This window comes from Pseudophryne corroboree, chromosome 1 (genome assembly GCF_028390025.1).
Source record: "Pseudophryne corroboree isolate aPseCor3 chromosome 1, aPseCor3.hap2, whole genome shotgun sequence".
Taxonomy (NCBI): domain Eukaryota; kingdom Metazoa; phylum Chordata; class Amphibia; order Anura; family Myobatrachidae; genus Pseudophryne; species Pseudophryne corroboree.
Window position 1 is genome coordinate 91,602,372 of NC_086444.1, and position 22,808 is coordinate 91,625,179.

At 48.5% G+C, this 22,808-nt stretch overlaps 1 protein-coding gene across 8 annotated transcripts in view; it reads right to left on the reverse strand.

Annotated features, from left to right (window-relative positions):
* PRKAA1 (protein kinase AMP-activated catalytic subunit alpha 1) overlaps positions 1-15,662 on the reverse strand; it is an 89,266-nt gene extending 73,604 nt beyond the window's left edge. For all 8 annotated transcript variants that reach the window (XR_010243949.1, XR_010243951.1, XM_063961359.1 and 5 more), the window contains exon 1: positions 15,458-15,662. Coding sequence is in view for 6 of the 8 variants with exons in the window: in XM_063961359.1 (XP_063817429.1) it covers positions 15,458-15,584 (127 nt within the window). In the remaining 2 variants the exon portion in view is untranslated. The remainder of the gene's footprint in view (positions 1-15,457) is intronic.
* Positions 15,663-22,808: the final 7,146 nt, after the last annotated feature.

Here is a 22,808-nt window from a genome sequence, read left to right on the forward strand (position 1 = left end):
CTGAGGACAGGACCCCACAAAGTCCTTTGGGGAGACCGAGAGAGAGTATGCCAGCACACACCAGAGCGCTATATAATACAGGGATTAACACTATAACTGAGTGATTTTTCCCCAAATAGCTGCTTGTATACATATATTGCGCCTAAATTTAGTGCCCCCCCTCTCTTTTTAACCCTTTGAGCCTGAAAACTACAGGGGAGAGCTTGGGGAGCTGTCTTCCAGCTGCACTGTGAAGAGAAAATGGCGCCAGTGTGCTGAGGGAGAAGCCCCGCCCCCTTTTCGGCTGACTTTCTCCCGCTTTTTCTGTGATACTGGCAGGGGTAATTTTACATCTATATAGCCTCTGGGACTATATATGATGTATATTTTGCCAGCCAAGGTGTTATTTATTGCCCTCAGGGCACCCCCCCCCCCAGCACACTGCACCCATCAGTGACCGAAGTGTGAGGTGTACATGAGGAGCAATGGCGCACAGCTGCAGTGCTGTGCGCTACCTTGGTGAAGGCCGAAGTCTTCTGCCGCCGATTTTCCGGACCTTCTTCGTGCTTCTGGCTCTGTAAGGGGGACGGCGGCGCGGCTCCGGGAACGAACACCAAGGTCGGGTCCTGCGGTCGATCCCTCTGGAGCTAATGGTGTCCAGTAGCCTAAGAAGCCCAAACTACCACCTGTTAGGTAGGTTCGCTTCTTCTCCCCTTAGTCCCTCGCTGCAGTGAGTCTGTTGCCAGCAGATCTCACTGAAAATAAAAAACCTAAATATACTTTCTTTCTAGGTGCTCAGGAGAGCCCCTAGTGTGCATCCAGCTCGGCCGGGCACAAGAATCTAACTGAGGTCTGGAGGAGGGTCTTAGTGGGAGGAGCCAGTGCACACCAGGTAGTCCTAAAGCTTTCTTTAGTTGTGCCCAGTCTCCTGCGGAGCCGCTAATCCCCATGGTCCTTACGGAGTCCCAGCATCCACTTAGGACGTTAGAGAAAACAAATTCTATTTGAACTGTAACGGGAATGTGATCCCAGGAGTGCGCTACTTATGGCAAATATTTTCTATAGGTCAAACACATTGGAGGAGGGAGGGATTCAATTTTTTTCAGCGGTATGATAATTAATGGTCGCCCAACGGAGCAATTCAATTGTTTTTGGGCACCCATAAATCCCTCGTTCCTGGGATCACAGTTGGGAAGACTGTCTTGCTGTAGTGCCCGTCTGACTTGCAGGATATTGCTGTGCGTTCTTATGCCCAAATAGACCGCACTTAGCGCATTAAGGGGTATATTCAATTGAAGTTGGATCCATTCCGACATGCATTTGTCGGAATGGATCCGTCAACCCCTATTCAAATCTCATCTCAATTCGACTTTTTCAAGTCGAATTGAGATGAGTGACCCAGAGGAGGAGAAGGGGGGTGAGCCGCTGGGAGACCAGCGGGGGAGCAGCGGGGCAGCCAGAGGAGATCAGCGCTACAGAAGGATGTCACACAGCCGCCCGACCTCACGGCAGTGTCCACCCGGCTCCAGCAAGCTTGCTGGAGCCAGGTGGACGCTGCCGTGAGCGACGCGGCTGTGTGACACCCTGCTGCAGTGCTGTGCTGTAGCGCTGATCTCCTCTGGCTGCCCGCGGCAGTTCCCCGTCTCCCTGCGGCTCTCCCCCCTCTCCTCCTCTGGGTCCGCATCTCAGTCCGACATCTTTTGATGTCGGACTGAGATGGTCGAAAAGGGGGCCAAAACCACACAAGCATGTGGATCGGCAGCTATTCAGCCGATCCACGTACTTTTCGACAAGTCGAATTCATCGACTTGTCGAAAAATTAAGAATTTACTTACCGATAATTCTATTTCTCGGAGTCCGTAGTGGATGCTGGGGTTCCTGAAAGGACCATGGGGAATAGCGGCTCCGCAGGAGACAGGGCACAAAAAGTAAAGCTTTCCGATCAGGTGGTGTGCACTGGCTCCTCCCCCTATGACCCTCCTCCAAGCCTCAGTTAGGTACTGTGCCCGGACGAGCGTACACAATAAGGGAGGAATTTTGAATCCCGGGTAAGACTCATACCAGCCACACCAATCACACCATACAACTTGTGATCTAAACCCAGTTAACAGTATGATAACAGAGGAGCCTCTGAAAGATGGCTCCCTACAACAATAACCCGAATTAGTTAACAATAACTATGTACAATTATTGCAGATAATCCGCACTTGGGATGGGCGCCCAGCATCCACTACGGACTCCGAGAAATAGAATTATCGGTAAGTAAATTCTTATTTTCTCTATCGTCCTAGTGGATGCTGGGGTTCCTGAAAGGACCATGGGGATTATACCAAAGCTCCCAAACGGGCGGGAGAGTGCGGATGACTCTGCAGCACCGAATGAGAGAACTCCAGGTCCTCCTTAGCCAGAGTATCAAATTTGTAAAATTTTACAAACGTGTTCTCCCCTGACCACGTAGCTGCTCGGCAAAGTTGTAATGCCGAGACCCCTCGGGCAGCCGCCCAAGATGAGCCCACCTTCCTTGTGGAGTGGGCCCTTACAGATTTAGGCTGTGGCAGGCCTGCCACAGAATGTGCAAGTTGGATTGTGCTACAGATCCAACGAGCAATCGTCTGCTTAGACGCAGGAGCACCCATCTTGTTGGGTGCATACAATATAAACAACGAGTCAGATTTTCTGACTCCAGCTGTCCTTGCAATATATATTTTCAATGCTCTGACAACGTCCAGTAACTTGGAGTCCTCCAAGTCACTTGTAGCCGCAGGCACTACAATAGGCTGGTTCAGATGAAATGCTGACACCACCTTAGGGAGAAAATGCGGACGAGTCCGCAGTTCCGCCCTGTCCGAATGGAAAATCAGATATGGGCTTTTGTAAGATAAAGCTGCCAGTTCTGACACTCTCCTGGCCGAAGCCAGGGCTAGTAGCATGGTCACTTTCCATGTGAGATATTTCAAATCCACATTTTTTAGTGGTTCAAACCAATGAGATTTTAGAAAGTCCAAAACCACATTGAGATCCCACGGTGCCACTGGAGGCACCACAGGAGGCTGTATATGCAGCACTCCCTTAACAAAAGTCTGGACTTCAGGGACTGAAGCCAATTCTTTCTGGAAGAAAATCGACAGGGCCGAAATTTGAACCTTAATAGATCCCAATTTGAGACCCATAGACCATCCTGATTGCAGGAAATGTAGGAATCGACCCAGTTGAAATTCCTCCGTCGGAGCACTCCGATCCTCGCACCACGCAACATATTTTCGCCAAATGCGGTGATAATGTTGCACGGTTACTTCCTTCCTTGCTTTAATCAAAGTAGGAATGACTTCTTCCGGCATGCCTTTTTCCTTTAGATTCCGGCGTTCAACCGCCATGCCGTCAAACGCAGCCGCGGTAAGTCTTGAAACAGACAGGGACCCTGCTGAAGCAAGTCCCTCCTTAGAGGTAGAGGCCACGGATCTTCCGTGATCATCTCTTGAAGTTCCGGGTACCAAGTCCTTCTTGGCCAATCCGGAACCACTAGTATCGTTCTTACGCCTCTTTGCCGTATAATTCTCAATACTTTTGGTATGAGAGGCAGAGGAGGAAACACATACACCGACTGGTACACCCAAGGCGTTACCAGCGCGTCCACAGCTATTGCCTGCGGATCTCTTGACCTGGCGCAATACCTGTCCAGTTTTTTGTTGAGGCGAGACGCCATCATGTCCACCATTGGTCTTTCCCAACGGGTTACCAGCATGTGGAAGACTTCTGGATGAAGTCCCCACTCTCCCGGGTGAAGGTCGTGTCTGCTGAGGAAGTCTGCTTCCCAGTTGTCCACTCCCGGGATGAACACTGCTGACAGTGCTATTACATGATTCTCTGCCCAGCGAAGAATCCTTGCAGCTTCTGCCATTGCACTCCTGCTTCTTGTGCCGCCCTGTCTGTTCACATGGGCGACTGCCGTGATGTTGTCCGACTGGATCAACACCGGTTTTCCCTGAAGCAGAGGTTCTGCCTGGCTTAGAGCATTGTAGATTGCTCTTAGTTCCAGAATGTTTATGTGAAGAGACGTTTCCAGGCTCGTCCACACTCCCTGGAAGTTTCTTCCTTGTGTGACTGCTCCCCAGCCTCTCAGGCTGGCGTCCGTGGTCACCAGGATCCAATCCTGTATGCCGAATCTGCGGCCCTCCAATAGATGAGCACTCTGCAACCACCACAGAAGAGATACCCTTGTCCTTGGAGACAGGGTTATCCGCTGGTGCATCTGAAGATGCGACCCTGACCATTTGTCCAACAGATCCCTCTGGAAAATTCTTGCGTGGAATCTGCCGAATGGAATTGCTTCGTAAGAAGCCACCATTTTTCCCAGGACTCTTGTGCATTGATGTACAGACACCTTTCCTGGTTTTAGGAGGTTCCTGACAAGCTCGGATAACTCCTTGGCTTTTTCCTCCGGGAGAAAAACCATTTTCTGAACCGTGTCCAGAATCATCCCTAGGAACAGCAGACGAGTTGTCGGCATTAACTGGGATTTTGGAATATTCAGAATCCACCCGTGCTGTTTTAGCACTTCTTGAGACAGTGCTAATCCCATCTCTAGCTGTTCTCTGGACCTTGCCCTTATCAGGAGATCGTCCAAGTATGGGATAATTAATACGCCTTTTCTTCGAAGAAGAATCATCATCTCGGCCATTACCTTTGTAAAGACCCGAGGTGCCGTGGACAATCCGAACGGCAGCGTCTGAAACTGATAGTGACAGTTTTGTACGACGAACCTGAGGTACCCCTGGTGTGAGGGGTAAATTGGAACGTGGAGGTACGCATCCTTGATGTCCAAGGATACCATAAAGTCCCCTTCTTCCAGGTTCGCTATCACTGCTCTGAGTGACTCCATCTTGAACTTGAACTTCTTTATGTACAGGTTCAAGGACTTCAGATTTAGAATAGGTCTTACCGAGCCATCCGGCTTCGGTACCACAAATAGAGTGGAATAATACCCCTTTCCTTGTTGTAGAAGAGGTACCTTGACTATCACCTGCTGAGAGTACAGCTTGTGAATGGCTTCCAAGACCGTCTCCCTTTCGGAGGGGGACGTTGGTAAAGCAGACTTCAGGAAACGGCGAGGTGGATCTGTCTCTAGTTCCAACCTGTATCCCTGAGATATTATCTGCAGGATCCAGGGATCTACCTGCGAGTGAGCCCACTGCGCGCTGAAATTCTTGAGACGACCGCCCACCGCCCCCGAGTCCGCTTGAGAAGCCCCAGCGTCATGCTGAGGCTTTTGTAGAAGCGGGGGAGGGCTTCTGTTCCTGGGAAGGAGCTGCCTGTTGCTGTCTCTTCCCCCTTCCTCTGCCTCGTGGCAGATATGAATATCCCTTTGCTCTCTTGTTTTTAAAGGAACGAAAGGGCTGCGGTTGAAAAGTCGGTGTCTTTTTCTGTTGGGGAGTAACTTGAGGTAAAAAGGTGGATTTCCCGGCTGTAGCCGTGGCCACCAAATCTGATAGACCGACTCCAAATAACTCCTCCCCTTTATACGGCAAAACTTCCATATGCCGTTTTGAGTCCGCATCGCCTGACCACTGTCGCGTCCATAAACTTCTTCTGGCCGAAATGGACATAGCACTTACCCGTGATGCCAGTGTGCAGATATCCCTCTGTGCATCACGCATATAAAGAAATGCATCCTTTATTTGCTCTAAAGACAGTAAAACATTGTCCCTATCCAGGGTATCAATATTTTCAATCAGGGACTCTGACCAAGCTACTCCAGCACTGCACATCCAGGCTGTCGCTATAGCTGGTCGTAGTATAACACCTGTATGTGTGTATATACTTTTTTGGATATTTTCCATCCTCCTATCTGCTGGATCTTTAAGTGCGGCCGTCTCAGGAGAGGGTAACGCCACTTGTTTAGATAAGCGTGTGAGCGCCTTGTCCACCCTAGGAGGTGTTTCCCAGCGCGCCCTAACCTCTGGCGGGAAAGGGTATAAAGCCAATAACTTCTTTGAAATTAGCATCTTTTTATCGGGGGCAACCCACGCTTCATCACACACCTCATTTAGTTCTTCTGACTCAGGAAAAACTATAGGTAGTTTTTTCACACCCCACATAATACCCTGTTTAGTGGTACCTGTAGTATCAGCTAAATGTAACGCCTCCTTCATTGCCAAAATCATATAACGTGTGGCCCTACTGGAAAATACGGTTGATTCGTCACCGTCGCCACTGGAATCAGTGCCTGTGTCTGGGTCTGTGTCGACCGACTGAGGCAAAGGGCGTTTTACAGCCCCTGACGGTGTTTGAGGCGCCTGGACAGGCACTAATTGATTGTCCGGCCGTCTCATGTCGTCAAACGACTGCTTTAGCGTGTTGACACTATCCCGTAATTCCATAAATAAAGGCATCCATTCTGGTGTCGACCCCCTAGGAGGTGACATCCCCATATTTGGCAATTGCTCCGCCTCCACACCAATATCGTCCTCATACATGTCGACACACACGTACCGACACAGCAGACACACAGGGAATGCTCTTAACGAAGATAGGACCCCACTAGCCCTTTGGGGAGACAGAGGGAGAGTTTGCCAGCACACACCAAAGCGCTATATATGACAGGGATAGCCTTATAATAAGTGCTCCCTGTATAGCTGCTTTTATAATATAATTTTTGCCACTATTTTGCCCCCCCTCTCTTGTTTTACCCTGTTTCTGTAGTGCAGTGCAGGGGAGAGACCTGGGAGCCGTCCTGACCAGCGGAGCTGTGTAAGGAAAATGGCGCTGTGTGCTGAGGAGATAGGCCCCGCCCCTTTTCCGGCGGGCTCGTCTCCCGCTCTTTAGTGGATTCTGGCAGGGGTTAAATATCTCCATATAGCCCCCGGAGGCTATATGTGAGGTATTTTTTAGCCAAATAGGTTTTCATTTGCCTCCCAGGGCGCTCCCCTCCCAGCGCCCTGCACCCTCAGTGACTGCCGTGTGAAGTGTGCTGAGAGGAAAATGGCGCACAGCTGCAGTGCTGTGCGCTACCTTTAGAAGACTGAGGAGTCTTCTGCCGCCGATTCTGGACCTCTTCTTGTTTCAGCATCTGCAAGGGGGCCGGCGGCGAGGCTCCGGTGACCATCCAGGCTGTACCTGTGATCGTCCCTCTGGAGCTGATGTCCAGTAGCCAAGAAGCCAATCCATCCTGCACGCAGGTGAGTTCACTTCTTCTCCCCTAAGTCCCTCGTTGCAGTGATCCTGTTGCCAGCAGGACTCACTGTAAAATAAAAAACCTAAGCTAAACTTTTCTAAGCAGCTCTTTAGGAGAGCCACCTAGATTGCACCCTTCTCGGCCGGGCACAAAAATCTAACTGAGGCTTGGAGGAGGGTCATAGGGGGAGGAGCCAGTGCACACCACCTGATCGGAAAGCTTTACTTTTTGTGCCCTGTCTCCTGCGGAGCCGCTATTCCCCATGGTCCTTTCAGGAACCCCAGCATCCACTAGGACGATAGAGAAATAGTGAATAGGTCGAATCACGATTCGACCTTAAAAAGTCGAAAACTGCCGTCTTTTCGACAGACAGCAATTTTCCACTTCAACTGAATATACTTCTATATGACTAGCCCAGTCTAAAGTCCTGGTTAGGACACCCAAACCATGGACTTTTCGTAAATTTCTGCTCGACAACTCAGGACGCTGAGCAGAAATGTGTCCACCAGCAGTATTCGCACCTAACAGAGCAACAACTAAATTGCTCCGTCAGGTGCTAGTAATTAGTGCAGCCACTGAAAACCCCTACAGAATATTGTGCTGTCCACTGGCTGCTAACAGATTCTTCCGGACATCAGACTAGGTACGCTGCATGGGGAACTTGGCAGTGAGCCTCGTGGTCTGCAGGACCTCCGGTCACTTGACTGGCTGCAGCAGAAACCCCATGCCAATGCATTACCTCACCACTGATATCCCTGTGCCTACAGCCCGCAAAAAAATTCCAAGAGATCACTATACACCAATCTACTGGGTAAGAGTGAGGGGGTTGGGTATGTGGTCTCTTGACCGCCGGTCACATAACTATATCACCTACATTTTGCAGGTAACTAAATGGCATCATTCCTTTACTAGGAGTTATCAACATTCTGTGCAATGAGTCATGTTCCCAGCATGCTGTATAGGCAATGTACTGCGCCCACAAATCTTGTACATGCTTACATTGTGGTTTTCCTGCACACCTACGAGGGAAAATAAGCGATTTAGAGATCCATTGCCAGCGTACAAAGGCAGTCACATTACCTGTACAGTGCTTCTGTCACAGAGCGCTCAGCACACATCCCCCCCCCCCCCCCCCGCTCAGCATAGCACGGTGTGCTGAGTGAGAGGGGGGGCTGCTCATTTCACCTGGCGGCTGAAATGAGCGATGCGCTAGATTGTGCCTGCATGCAGGCCAATCTAGCACCGGCGATAGTGACGAGCAGGTCCGCGCATCGCTATGGCTGGGGGGCATACACACGAGAGATCCATGCTTAAAGTCTAAGCAATCTAGTCAGATTGCTTAGATTTTAAGAACGGATCTCTCCGTGTGTACCCCCCTTTATTGACTCGACCTCGCTTATAGGATTGAGGAAAGCGCAGCAAGCAGAGATCACACAAAGCTAAGTACTACACACACTTGCATGGACACACTTTCTAGCTCCACTGAGGCCAATATCTGTTTAGCCCTACTGCTGATCAATACTGTTGACGTAGGACAGGCTGAACAAGTGGTTTATGGAGTTAGACAAGAATAAAAAACACAACTCCAAAAGGTTAGGTAAGGCCATAACTGAAGCACCTTGTAAGCCATATAAACCCACATCCCACACACTAGAGCGACCAGATGTCGGAGGCGATCATCCCGGCAGCTTCCCGGGGGGCAGGATCGGCCAAGATACATTGTATGCTGCCCTTTTGCATACAATATATCCTGGGCGATCCCCAGCCATGGCCCCCAGGTCATACCTGATTGAATGTGCAGCACATTCAATCTGGAGGATCCGATCCGATGCTCACGGGAACGCGCATGGGATCGGAAACACCTCAAAAATGCCCAATTTCACCGGATATATCAGGCATGATCGCTCTAGTGTATGGGGCCCTTAAGTGTTAACCTAAGAAACAAAGAGGCCACATCTACTTCTATACATAATTCAAGACTAAATTACTTGGGTTAAAAGTTCACCAGCAATATTCGCAGCTACAACTATATAAATTACGTAATAACAGTATTTCCCAACCAACCAGCTTCAGCATTGCAGCAATTACTAGAGGCTTGGAAAGCAGACTTCAACAGGAAACCTGACTGTGAAACGCACTTCCACTGCCACTGGCAAGGTCACAATCACAATAAGAGACAAGAGATTCTATTTTAAAGGTAGAAAAGTTTATGTGAATTCAGACTTCCTTGAGTAACCCCCCAAATTGGATTGGTGTTAAGTCAATTAATTAATCTGTCCAACCAATTCACCATAAATGCGTTTTATCACTGCTCAGAAAAATATACATCTCAGATATTTAAGAACACAAGTTCAATACCAAAGCTCATTCTGTAAAATAATTATGTCTGGCATATTTGCCGTTTCCACAATATACAGCGAGATATAGCAGACAAATGGTTTCCAATAAACTGCACTGGTATTTGGCACTTGGAAGGTAGACTATCGACACTCCAGAGGCCGTAACTAAGTGGAGGAAATCCAGATTTAACCGCTTAAAAGTCCACAAGAGCAGACAAAGCCTTTAATGCCTTAGATCTCAGCTGAGTGTGAAAAAAATCCATGTTTAAAATCCTTATACCAGCTATTAAGTGCACAACGGAAGAGGACAGAAGATTACTATATTGGCAAGAGGGCCAACAAACAATACCATCTCAAACTTTGTTTTATTGATCAGCTGCAGCCAAATATAAAGCTCTGTATCTAGAAAGAAAATATACCAAGATGCCGATACGTTCAAGATCCCCATATCCAATGTAACTGCAGACAAAGCGACACCAGAAGTTTATTTAAATAAACCCTGGTGCATTTTTAACAATGGGAATAAGCTCTTTTAGGAAAAGGAAGGGGGAGGGGGCAGCACAAAGTTCTGCCAGGCTCTGTCACCATGCCTGGATGCCCACACATCGACCAATTACAGCTGCCACGGTTGGCAGGTTTTCCGGGCACACCTCTATGGGGCGTGATTCGAATGTTTTTCTGTTGATGGATGATGTTAGAAGTTCCAGAATGGCAACATGCGTCCATCTCCAAGAATTTCATTCATCGCTTAAAATACATACACTGCAATTAGGATTTTTGACAGACTATTAATGGGGTCAATTCAGTTCAAAGCGGATTGAATAGCACAGAGAGGGAGCTCCCGGAGCTATTCATTTCAGTGAGATACTGTACACGACTAGAGGATTTCTTCTCGCACCCCTCACGGGGTGTGAGCAGAGATCAAACAAAACTAGGTCCACGATGCCGTTTTGTGGCGTTGCGGTTAAGCAGTTTAGTCGCAGAATGCCCATTCTAGCGACTAAACACTGCTTAGTCTGGGCATTATCCAACTTTACATCACGCTGAATTGAATAGCTCCAGAAGCTCCCTCCTGGCTCGATTCAATTCACGTTGAATTGAATTGACCCCAATGTAACATTTTAAGGAAATTTAGGAGCTCTGAACAGAAAATAGTGATCTTTGTGCAGAAAAAATGGAAACTAAACCACACACACACAACCTTTATTTAGGAAAGAAATGTTTCAGCCCTTATGAGATAGGACGGTTGCCAAGTAAGGGTTTAAGGGGTTAGCAAAGTAATGTCATGGGTTTTTTTTTCCTTCAAATAAAAAGTACCATGGGGGTAATTCCAAGTTGATCACAGCAGGATATTTTTTAGCAGTTGGGCAAAACCATGTGCACTGCAGGGGGGGGCAGATATAACATTTGCAGAGAGAGTTAGATTTGGGTGGGTAATTTTTTTTCTGTGCAGGGTAAATACTGGCTGCTTTATTTTTACACTGCAATTTAGATTGCAGATTGAACTCACCACACCCAAATCTCTCTCTCTCTGCACATGTTATATCTGCCTCCCCTGCAGTGCACATGGTTTTGCCCAACTGCTAAAAAAAATTCCTGCTGCGATCAACTTGGAATTACCCCCCATGTTAGGAACACTGCTTTACCTATTCATTCAGCGTCACCTTGTCAATAACATTTATGTTATGTCCTCCAAAGGGAACACGCTCAAGGTGAACCACACACTGTTTAATGACTGGCTTGTCTGTGAATCTGCCATAAAATGTTATTACAGTGAACAGTGATTAATGACGAACTTGGGCTACCAGAAAGTGTTTATTCTTTAAATGGTGCAATTGTTACAAACCAGCTACAGTCCGCACAGCACAAACGTACATTCTGTGGGTTACTAGGAGCACTGAATAAGACGACTGAAACTTACAGGTTAGAACAGTGCAGCTTTGTAGGAATGTAAAGCCATTATTTGGAGTTAATATGTAACATACAAGCGCTTATTACCAAGCTTAATACCTATAGCATTTAAAAGTCTAGTAGACATTTTATGAATACCATTCCAGTCAAAAATCCAGTTTTAAACCTCTAAATTAATTGTTCAATTTCACCCAGATTGTACATGAATCTTTTACACAAACATTCTGAAGTATCTCACCTTAAAAGAGGTAATATAAAAACCAATAAAGTACACTGCATAAATACAATGCACAGTGATTAGTCCAAATTTATGCTTAAAATACAAGTACTGGAATATAATCCTGCTAGGAATCAGTATCCAAAAGACTGAGGTGGGATGGATCAAGGTTTCTGAAGAGTGGAGAGGTTTCCCATAGCTAGTGGGGTCAATTAAATTCGCAGACAGCTATTCAATACAGTGCCATGTGACACTTAATTGATGGGAATTCTTCTCTCACCCCCTGGGGGGTGCAAGCAGAAATCTGACAAAGGTGCTTGTGCCCGGCAGGCGCGAGGCCGATTCTGTCGGGAATCAGCATCGCGCCGGGCAGTTAAGTTGGAGAACGCCCATTCTCCCGACAAATCAACCTGTTCAGTCCGGGAGAACAGGCATTCGCCGACTTAACATGAGTAGAATTGAATAGCGACGGGAGCCAATTCCCAGCGCTATTCAACTGTCGGCAAATTGAATTGACCCCTACAATAGATAGAGAAGCTCCACTTTACAAACAGCTTTTTAAAAGATGGCAAACTCCAATCAAATGAAAAAACAACGAGCCTCTAGTACCCCCAAAATCCATGTTCCAATACAGGTCAGACCCCGTTTACACTGCGGCTCCAACACGGGTTATTCATGGGTTGACGCTGTTTACACTGCACACAGGTGCAGTGTTAAGGGTTCTGCCGGAGCTCAGAGATGACAGCTCCATGCGCCGGGCATCCGCCTCTCATAGTGCGTAACACACTGTTTTTTGGGGAAGAAAATATGACACCAGATTTCTTTTTAAGACATTGCCAGAAAATGGCGCAGGCCTCAGCCCGATACGACGGTTCAGTGGTGGCTCTGGTAATATATGTGACAACTAATCTAAAACTGGTAATTCCATCTATCAACCCAGGGAATCAAATAATTTCTGTTAAGGCGATGTCACATACTATGTCGCTCATTTTCAGCCTTCTGAGTGATATCGTGTGCGATATTGCCCAGCGTCCGGTCCCGCACATCGTTATCGTCCCCTCCATTGGCTGCGCATGCAGCTTAATTTGGACTCATCGTCCAAAATTGCATGCACGGGCCGGCCGTGGCATGACGTCACTGTGCGATATCGTACAGTGTTCATGCAGTATGTCGGCGGCACGGGAGGGGAAGCGCTAAGCGATATCGCTCATGGAACATATCACATACTATGTATGGGCCTTAAGTCACATTAGACCAGTGGTTCTCAAACTCGGTCCTCAGGACCCCACAAAGTGCATGTTTTGCAGGTAACCCAGCAAGGGCACAGGTGTATTAATTACTCACTGACACATTTTAAAAGGTCTGCAGGTGGAGCTAATTATTTCACTTGCGATTCTGTGAGGAGACCTGCAAAACATGCACTGTGTGGGGTCCTGAGGACCGAGTTTGAGAACCTGTGCATTAGACTAATGGGACACCTAGAAAAATATCCTCGACTCTAAGGGAGGCTTATGGTTTATCAAAAGCGTTCTGATGTTTTCTCGCCATACCAGAACAGAAAAGCGGTGCACTAACCAGTATTCATTCAACTCTCACAGTAGCCTCAACAATCTACCCCCTCCCAACACAAGTACAACTCATACTACAGACCCAAACAATCACTATATCCTAATAAACCAAACCTCAAGGAAACCCGTCCACAGTTCTCTGCAGTGGTATAAAGCCAATATTTAGCCATTAACATTGGTCCGTGCCCCAGTGGAGCTTACAATCCATAGCCCCATCACATGCAACACTTGTTTTAATTTGTCCAAGCCACTGATTGTACCAGTATACAACACCCCACTATGCCTCCGTGATAGCCATGTCATTACCACCCTATAACACAACCCACACCAACACAATCAATTAAACCCATATCCCATTAGAACACCATAAAAAGACATCACCCCATTAAACCCCCCTCAAACACACACATCACCCCATTAACGTTCCCATCCTATCTGTCCTGCAACTCCATCCCCTCACCATGACACCCACCACCTCACGTCTTCTTCCTCACCATGACAGCCGCCACCCCATGTCCACACCCCACCTCCTCTCTCCCATTACACCGCCACTACACATCCTCATCCACCTTGACAACCACCACGCCATATCCTCACCCGCCACCCATGTCCTCACCATCAACCCCCCATGACATCCGCCTTTCCACATCCTCACCTCCATGACATTCGCCTTTCCACGTCCTCACCTCCATGACATTCGCCATTCCACGTCCTCACCTCCATGACATTCGCCATTCCACGTCCTCACCCCATGACATTCGCCATTCCACGTCGTCACCCCATGACATTCGCCATTCCACGTCGTCACCCCATGACATTCGCCATTCCACGTCGTCACCCCATGACATTCGCCATTCCACGTCGTCACCCCATGACATTCGCCATTCCACGTCGTCACCCCATGACATTCGCCATTCCACGTCGTCACCCCATGACATTCGCCATTCCACGTCGTCACCCCATGACATTCGCCATTCCACGTCGTCACCCCATGACATTCGCCATTCCACGTCGTCACCCCATGACATTCGCCATTCCACGTCGTCACCCCATGACATTCGCCATTCCACGTCGTCACCCCATGACATTCGCCATTCCACGTCGTCACCCCATGACATTCGCCATTCCACGTCGTCACCCCATGACATTCGCCATTCCACGTCGTCACCCCATGACATTCGCCATTCCACGTCGTCACCCCATGACATTCGCCATTCCACGTCGTCACCCCATGACATTCGCCATTCCACGTCGTCACCCCATGACATTCGCCATTCCACGTCGTCACCCCATGACATTCGCCATTCCACGTCGTCACCCCATGACATTCGCCATTCCACGTCGTCACCCCATGACATTCGCCATTCCACGTCGTCACCCCATGACATTCGCCATTCCACGTCGTCACCCCATGACATTCGCCATTCCACGTCGTCACCCCATGACATTCGCCATTCCACGTCGTCACCCCATGACATTCGCCATTCCACGTCGTCACCCCATGACATTCGCCATTCCACGTCGTCACCCCATGACATTCGCCATTCCACGTCGTCACCCCATGACATTCGCCATTCCACGTCGTCACCCCATGACATTCGCCATTCCACGTCGACACCCCATGACATTCGCCATTCCACGTCGTCACCCCATGACATTCGCCATTCCACGTCGTCACCCCATGACATTCGCCATTCCACGTCGTCACCCCATGACATTCGCCATTCCACGTCGACACCCCATGACATTCGCCATTCCACGTCGACACCCCATGACATTCGCCATTCAACGTCGACACCCCATGACATTCGCCATTCCACGTCGACACCCCATGACATTTGCCACCCCACGTCCTCACCTCATATCCACCACCCACATCCGCACCCCATTATGCCTGCCACCCAACATCATCTCCCCCCAGGACACCTGTCATCCCACGTCTTCTCACCCTATTCTACCCACATCCATTATAGCACACAAAGGCACACACCCCATACACCCCACCCCCTTCACCAACACCCCAATAAAACCTCCACATAATTACACCAATCCCGACAAATACTTGTATCAACTCTGCAGCCGTTGTAGAACTACAAGTGCAAGCCTGCCAAACCATACAGCGTCACACACCAGTAACCCCATGTGCCCGCACACCCTCATTCCCACCAGTGACACCCGAACGTCCCGGATCACCGCTCCCATGCGCACCCCACCCGCCTTTACACCCCACAGGAGGGCACCCCGGCCCCGCCCTGCCTCAGACACCACTTACTCTTTACTTTGCCGAAGGTGCCCACCCCGAGCGTGTCCCCCAGGATGTAGTGGCCGATCTTTACCCTCCCGTCATGATGCTTCTGTTTATCAGCCGCCATCTTCAACAAGGAACTGAGGCTGCGCATTGCGCGCTCCAGGCGGCGGCTAATGAGGCGGGGGCGCGCACGCTGTCAGGCTGCGGGGGGCGCGCACAGAGGGAGGAGGTGGGCGAGCGGGCGTGATCCTGGAGCGCGCGTATCATTTATCAGCCGCGGAGAGGAGCGGATTGGCTTGTGGCCCAAGGGGGCGGGGTTACACTGTTGTTCTCCTGACAAATGTAAACAAACCTCGGTAACTGTGCACTCCCAGTCAGGGCGGTCAGTGTGTGGGCAATGGCAGGAGTCTGTCACCGACCAGTACTGGGGCAGCATTCCTGATGGCCTCACTGGTGTCATACTCATCCTGTGCTGTAGCCTCCGCTTCTATCCTCCCTTCTACTGGCCGTACATTACATTGTCTATATAAGGCTGCATGCCTGGCTACATTCCTGACAGCAGAAGTCAGCTGAGAACCAGCAGGTCCCATAGGTTGCTTCTCAGTAGTTGTGACTTATAAGATGTAGATCTGCCAAATCTAGTATATAACTGTGTATGGTGACCGTCTAGCACAAGTGCAGTGGGCACTACACGCGCGGATGTCCACTAGTGGCGCATGGTGGGAATCAGAATTATAGAGAGGCGCGCATGCTCCCTGATCTGTAACACACAACCCCGTGCAGCTGCTCCCACTCATACCCACCTACTGTTTGAAAAGGGATGTAGTTATGTGACCGGTGGTCACAACACCACCCCCTACATCCCGCCACCTGAGAATCCCTACGGTCAGCATGCCGACTAGCAGGGACTATTCCCACTCGTGGGTGTCCACGACACCCCTCGAGTGGGAATAGAACCTGCGGCGATGGTAGGTTGCCACCAAATCCACAGCGGCATTCCACTGCCGGGATACCGCAGGTGGTATGCTGACTGGCGGTCTCCTGACTGCCGGTCACGCATTCCCAACCTGTATGAAAATACTAAGGCAAGCTAGAGCATCTTTTTTGTTCATTCCCAGGGCTGGTGATACCATCATACCCCGTTCCCGCACTCGGGAATTTGTACATGGGCCTCCCGGGTACAACCCGGCTTGAGACCCCTTTCAGACTTGCAGCCCGACCCGGCATATTACAGGAGGAGGCGATTGGAAATGATCATCTCCAAGCGCCTCCTCCTATGCCGAGAACGGGTGCCGGGTCACCTTGACCCGGCTTACCCGTTCACACTGCACCACATCCCGGATCAATTCCGGCTTCAACCCAGGTTGACCTGGGATGAAATGCCGGGACGCTAGACCCAGGATATTGCTTTAGGACCCTTTCAGACTAAGCAAAATCCCAGGTAGATGCGCGTTCACGTGCAACAACTCGGGACATTTTTGCTAGTCTGAAAGGGATATCAGTCAGCTTTTGGCAGCTGCGTAGGGTGCCAGCATCTCCCGGAGGTTGGGGGCGCTGCTGATGCCTCCTAGCACAAAAATATATAGGGTCAACAACATATGGGAGCATATTTAGCAATATCAGATACATTTCCTTTAAGATTACAGCAAGCTGGAATAAACACGCATGAGGGGTCCCACACACACAAATATGGAAATTAGCGTTTGCCGGGAAGAGATGGGGAGCTGGAGCTTTTGCCTAGCGTGCCAAGAAACCTTACACCGGCCCTGTGCACGCATGTGACAGCATGACAGGAAACTCGTAGTGACTCTCCGTGCAACAACAGATATCACAACAGCTTAATTATTTATTCAGTAACATGCACTCATTTTATGAGCAATTCAAATTGCATTCTATTTGCTCACGACCCCGTGAATGACCGGTCCAAAGTACTAATTATATTTAGTTGTGCAGGTCCAGCAGGTGCCCAGGGCCAGTGCAAGGATTTTCGACACCCTAGGCAAAACTTCAGCCTGCACCCCCCCTAACCATTACCCAGCCCCTCCGGAGAAAGTGTGTAGGTAGCATCTTAGAAGTTCAACAGCTACCGTCTACATTAAGTTTAACAAGGATGCATCTGTCAGAGTTATCCTTAAATTTGTGATAAATAGACCCAGGGCTGCCCCATCAGATCCTTGCACTTTAGGCAGCTGTCTAAAGCTGCCTAATGGTAGGGCCAGCCCTGCACTTACATATAATGGGGGTCATTCAGAGTTGTTCGCTCGTTAGTTTTTTTAGCTACGGAGCGATTAGTCGCAAACCGCATGCGAAATGTTCGCAGTGCGCCTGCGCCAAGTAAATTAGCACAAAAGCTTGGTATTTTACTCACGGCGTTACGAAGATTTTTCATCGTTCTGGTGATCGTAGTGTGATTGACAGGAAGTGGGTGTTTCTGGGCGGAAACTGGCCGTTTTATGGGAGTGTGCGGAAAAACGCTGACGTTTCTGGGAAAAACGCGGGAGTGGCTGGAGAAACGGGGGAGGGTCTGGGCGAACGCAGGGTGTGTTTGTGACGTCAAACCAGGAATGAAACTGACTGAACTGATCGCAGTGTAGGAGTAAGTCTGGAGTTACTCAGAAACTGCTAAGAAATTTCTATTCGCAATTCTGCTAATCTTTCGTTCGCAATTCTGCTAAGCTAAGATACACTCCCAGAGGGCGGCGGCTTAGCGTGTGCAATGCTGCTAAAAGCAGCTAGCGAGCGAACAACTCGGAATCACCCCCAATACACACAGTAGTAGTGCCGCTTACATATAAAACACACAGTAGTAGTGCCGCTTACATATAATACACGCAGTAGTAGTACCGCTTACATATAATACACACAGTAGTAGTGCCACTTACATATAATACACACAGTAGTAGTGCTGCTTACATATAATACACACAGTAGTAGTGCCGCTTACATATATACACACAGTAGTAGTGCCGCTTACATATAATACACACAGTAGTAGTGCCGCTTACATATAATACACACAGTAGTAGTGCCGCTTACATATAATACACAAAGTAGTAGTGCCGCTTACATATGATACACAAAGTCATAGTGCCGCTTACATATAATACACACAGTAGTAGTGCCGCTTACATATAATACACACAGTAGTAGTGCCGCTTACATATAATACACACAGTAGTAGTGCCGCTTACATATAATACACACAGTAGTAGTGCCGCTTACATATAATACACGCAGTGGTAGTACCGCTTACATATAATACACACAGTAGTAGTGCCGCTTACATATAATACACATAGTAGTAGTACCGCTTACATATAATACACACAGTAGTAGTGCCGCTTACATATAATACACACAGTAGTAGTGCCGCTTACATATAATACACAAAGTAGTAGTGCTGCTTACATATAATACACACAGTAGTAGTGCTGCTTACATATAATACACACAGTAGTAGTGCCGCTTACATATAATACACACAGTAGTAGTGCTGCTTACATATATACACACAGTAGTAGTGCTGCTTACATATAATACACACAGTAGTAGTGCCGCTTACATATAATACACACAGTAGTAGTGCCACTTACATATAATACACACAGTAGTAGTGCCGCTTACATATAATACACACAGTAGTAGTGCCGCTTACATATAATACACACAGTAGTAGTGCCGCTTACATATAATACACACAGTAGTAGTGCCACTTACATATAATACACACAGTAGTAGTGCCGCTTACATATAATACACACAGTAGTAGTGCTGCTTACATATAATACACACAGTAGTAGTGCCACTTACATATAAAACACACAGTAGTAGTGCCGCTTACATATAATACACACAGTAGTAGTGCCGCTTACATATAATACACACAGTAGTAGTGCCGCTTACATATAATACACACAGTAGTAGTGCCGCTTACATATAATACACACAGTAGTAGTGCCGCTTACATATAATACACACAGTAGTAGTGCAGCTTACATATAATACACACAGTAGTAGTGCCGCTTACATATAATACACGCAGTAGTAGTACCGCTTACATATAATACACACAGTAGTAGTGCCGCTTACATATAATACACACAGTAGTAGTGCCGCTTACATATATACACACAGTAGTAGTGCCGCTTACATATAATACACACAGTAATAGTGCCGCTTACATATAATACACACAGTAGTAGTGCCGCTTACATATAATACACACAGTAGTAGTGCCGCTTACATATAATACACACAGTAGTAGTGCCGCTTACATATAATACACACAGTAGTAGTAGTAGTGCCGCTTACATATAATACACACAGTAGTAGTGCCGCTTACATATAATACACACAGTAGTAGTGCCGCTTACATATAATACACACAGTAGTAGTGCCGCTTACATATAATACACACAGTAGTAGTGCTGCTTACATATGTATCTCCAAGTCCATCTGCGGCGTGGTCCAGCCCCAGCACAGTTTGCGCTTCTTGCAATTTGTGGAGTGACATCATAATGTCACACCGCACATTGCATACAAATGAGCCAAACAGGCTGGTGCTGCTGTGTTAGTGATACTGGCTGCCTGCTGACTTGTCGCAGCCCAGTAGAGCACTATCTATGTGTGGCGCTGTGTGTAGTTAAGGTGGGCAAGCGGATGTGGAACTGGTTCCGCCTCCAATTAGAACTGCCGGACCACTTTAACCCTTGGTCGCGCACAGACGTACTAATTTTGCACATTACATTGATTAGTGCAAGCTAGCTATGTAGTTTTGTCCCACATTTTCAGTGAGAGAAACACTTGGTGGGCCGAGTCTCATAGACCTAATGCCCTGGGAGAGTCTTGTTAGAAACAGTAAAGGTGCATACACACTAGGCAACATGCTCCATGAGAGATATTGCCTAGTGTTTTCCCTTCCCTCTCTGGCGGACAATATTGTGCATAACCACTGTACGATATCGCTACTGATATAGTACAGTGATGTCACACCGCGGTCGACCCGTACATGCAGTTTTGGATGATAAGTCTAAATTAAGCTGCATGCACAGGCGACAGCAGGGGTCAATAATGATGCGCGGGACCGCACATCGTTCATAGCATACACACTGAGCGATATTCCAAACAATATCGCTCAGAAGGGAGAAAATGAGTGATATCGCCTATGTATGCATCTTTAGAAAGGACACATCTGTAACCCAAAAGAAAATTTGGTAATGAAAGTATCCAGACGCTCATAGGTGCAAAACGGGTATTTTTTACATTTATCTCTCTAGTGGGTAAGCTGCAGGAAGAGATTGATGGCTTTAACAAAGCAGCCAGAGCCCAGAATGGAATGAGAAGGTGAGCAAGACCTTTCAAAGGAGAAACATTGGGGGTAATTCCAAGTTGAGCGTAGCAGGAACTTTTTTTAGCAGTTGGGCAAAACCATGTGCACTGCAGGGGAGGCAGATATAACATGTGCAGAGAGAGATATATTTGGGTGTGGTGTGTTCAATCTGCAATCTAATTTGCAGTGTAAAAATAAAGCAGCCAGTATTTACCCTGCACAGAAACAAAATAACCCACCCAAATCTAATAGGCCCTACACATTGGCCGATCCGCCGCCGAGCTGCTCGACGGCGGATACGGCCGACGGGCGACCCGGCGGCGGGGGGGAGTGAAGTTTCTTCACTCCCCCCATCACCCGGCTGCATTGAAGTGCAGGCAAATATGGACGAGATCGTCCATATTGGCCTGCATGTACAGCCGACGGGGGACCAGCGATGAACAAGCGGGGCCGCGCATCGTTCATCGCTGGAGCCTCCACACTCAAAGATATGAACGGTATCTCGTTCATTTATGAACGAGATCGTTCATATCTTTGGCTGATGTCGGCCAGTGTGTAGGGCCCTTAATTCTCTCTGCACATGTTATATCTGCCTCCCCTGCAGTGCACATGGTTTTGCCCAACTGCTAAAAATTTTCCTGCTGCAATCAACTTGGAATTACCCCCATTGTGTTTTTAATAATTTATGTTTGAAGACTGCGCTTCACTACTAAGGGGTTTTTAGGGTTGGAGCTGCAACAAACCAGTGGGTATACCAAATGTGCACTTTGTGTAGAAATGATGCACTTCTTTTTTGTGTCTGTACACATGTATGATACTATTATAGGTAGCCACACAGGGATTCTTGACAGGACCCCGGTGGTCGAGATCCCGGCCTTCAAAATCCCGACGCTGGAATCCCAACACTATTCAGAATGCAGACGCCTGCATCCCAAATAGGGTCTCCAGCCCAGTGCCAGAATCCCAACAGCCAGGATCCCGAACGAACACACACCGCTGCGCCGGACAGGTAAACCACGGGGAAGGGGATGGAGAGTAGGTTTAGGCTGCTGTGGGATGGTTAGGGTTAGACTGCCTCCCGGGGGGTTTAGGTTTAGGCCGCAGGGAGGTGAGGTTAGGTTTAGGCATCCCCCAGGGAGGGTTAGGGTTAGGCTGCGGGGAGGGGGGGGGGTTAGGTTTAGGCACCAAATCGGGGGGTTAGAGTAAGGGTGTGGGGGGGAGGGTTAGGTTTAAGTAGCAAGGAGGGAGGGTTAGAGGACATGGGGGGAAGGTAAGTATACTTAGTGTACCTTCCCCTGTTGAGATTTTAATCATCGGGATTTCTGGAGAGATTTAGTAACCCTTGAATTAACGTTGATGCTAACAGTAATATTGATACTGAGTTCATGTGCATAGTACTCATCTTTATAGTTAATTAATCTCTCCTGAAATCTCTAATTTGAGTTAAACTCTTAATCCCAAATTCTAACTGAGGTATTAGCATCGTGAATGATTTTTTAGGTGGTGTGTTCTGGAGGACATTGTCCTGGTCCCCACCAGGTACACAAAAATGATGCTAACATACAGTATCCTTCTGTGTGCTGGTTGCTCACCTTCTCTAAGGTGCTGACACAATGGAGCAGTGCCGCTTTCTTTCTTATATGTCCCCACAGGTGCCTGATCCATCAGCAGACTGGCATCAGGGATGCACTCGTGGGGCGGAGGTAGTCGCAGGAGACCGTCGCGGGTGGGGGCTGTTAACATGCTGGAGGATCCAGTCGCTGGAGGCAGGAGGGCCGGTAACCTGCGGGAGGCAATCGCACCGTGGGGGGTGTAACATGCAGAAGGGTAACACGTAGGATACAATCGCGGGAAGGGGTCGGCTAACATGCAGGAGGGGGGTGTCTGGGTATCATGCGGAACTCAGGAGGCAATCGCGGGGAGTGTGTAACATGCGGGAGTCTAACTTGAGGAGGGTGCTGTCATGGTGCTGGGTGGGAATATGCAGGGTTCTATCGCTGAGGGGCGGAGATTGCGGAAAGAGCAGGAGCATGCCACAGACAATAA